Below are 293 nucleotides of genomic sequence, written 5' to 3' on the forward strand. Positions count from 1 at the left end.
CTCATGAACCCAAACCCAAATACCCATGAAAATTAGAAGGAAAAGACAAAAGGAAGAGAATCCGCCAGCCTACCCAGAAAGAGCAGAGAGTGGTACGTCGTGCAGTAGAGAATGAGGAACTGGAGACCCAAGGGACCCACAGCGCTGCCGAGGAACAGCATAGACTCCACGATAGACAATCTATCGGTCCATTCCTCAGCTGCGGATATGCCGACGATGTATGTCGATACCGAGGCCTATACAGGAGGGAAAATGAAAATGATTTAGTTGTTATATATAAAGGGCACGCGTGT

The 293-nt window shown here is 47.8% G+C and overlaps 1 protein-coding gene across 1 annotated transcript in view; it reads right to left on the minus strand.

Annotated features, from left to right (window-relative positions):
• The window catches only part of LOC119592179, a gene marked incomplete in the record, with an annotated part of 12,907 nt that overhangs the window by 4,441 nt on the left and 8,173 nt on the right, over positions 1-293 (minus strand). The window contains 1 exon segment of the mRNA XM_037941009.1: positions 74-236. Within this exon segment, the coding sequence (XP_037796937.1) occupies positions 74-236 (163 nt within the window).

The sequence above is a fragment of the Penaeus monodon genome, chromosome 29 (genome assembly GCF_015228065.2).
Source record: "Penaeus monodon isolate SGIC_2016 chromosome 29, NSTDA_Pmon_1, whole genome shotgun sequence".
Classification (NCBI taxonomy): Eukaryota; Metazoa; Arthropoda; class Malacostraca; order Decapoda; family Penaeidae; genus Penaeus; species Penaeus monodon.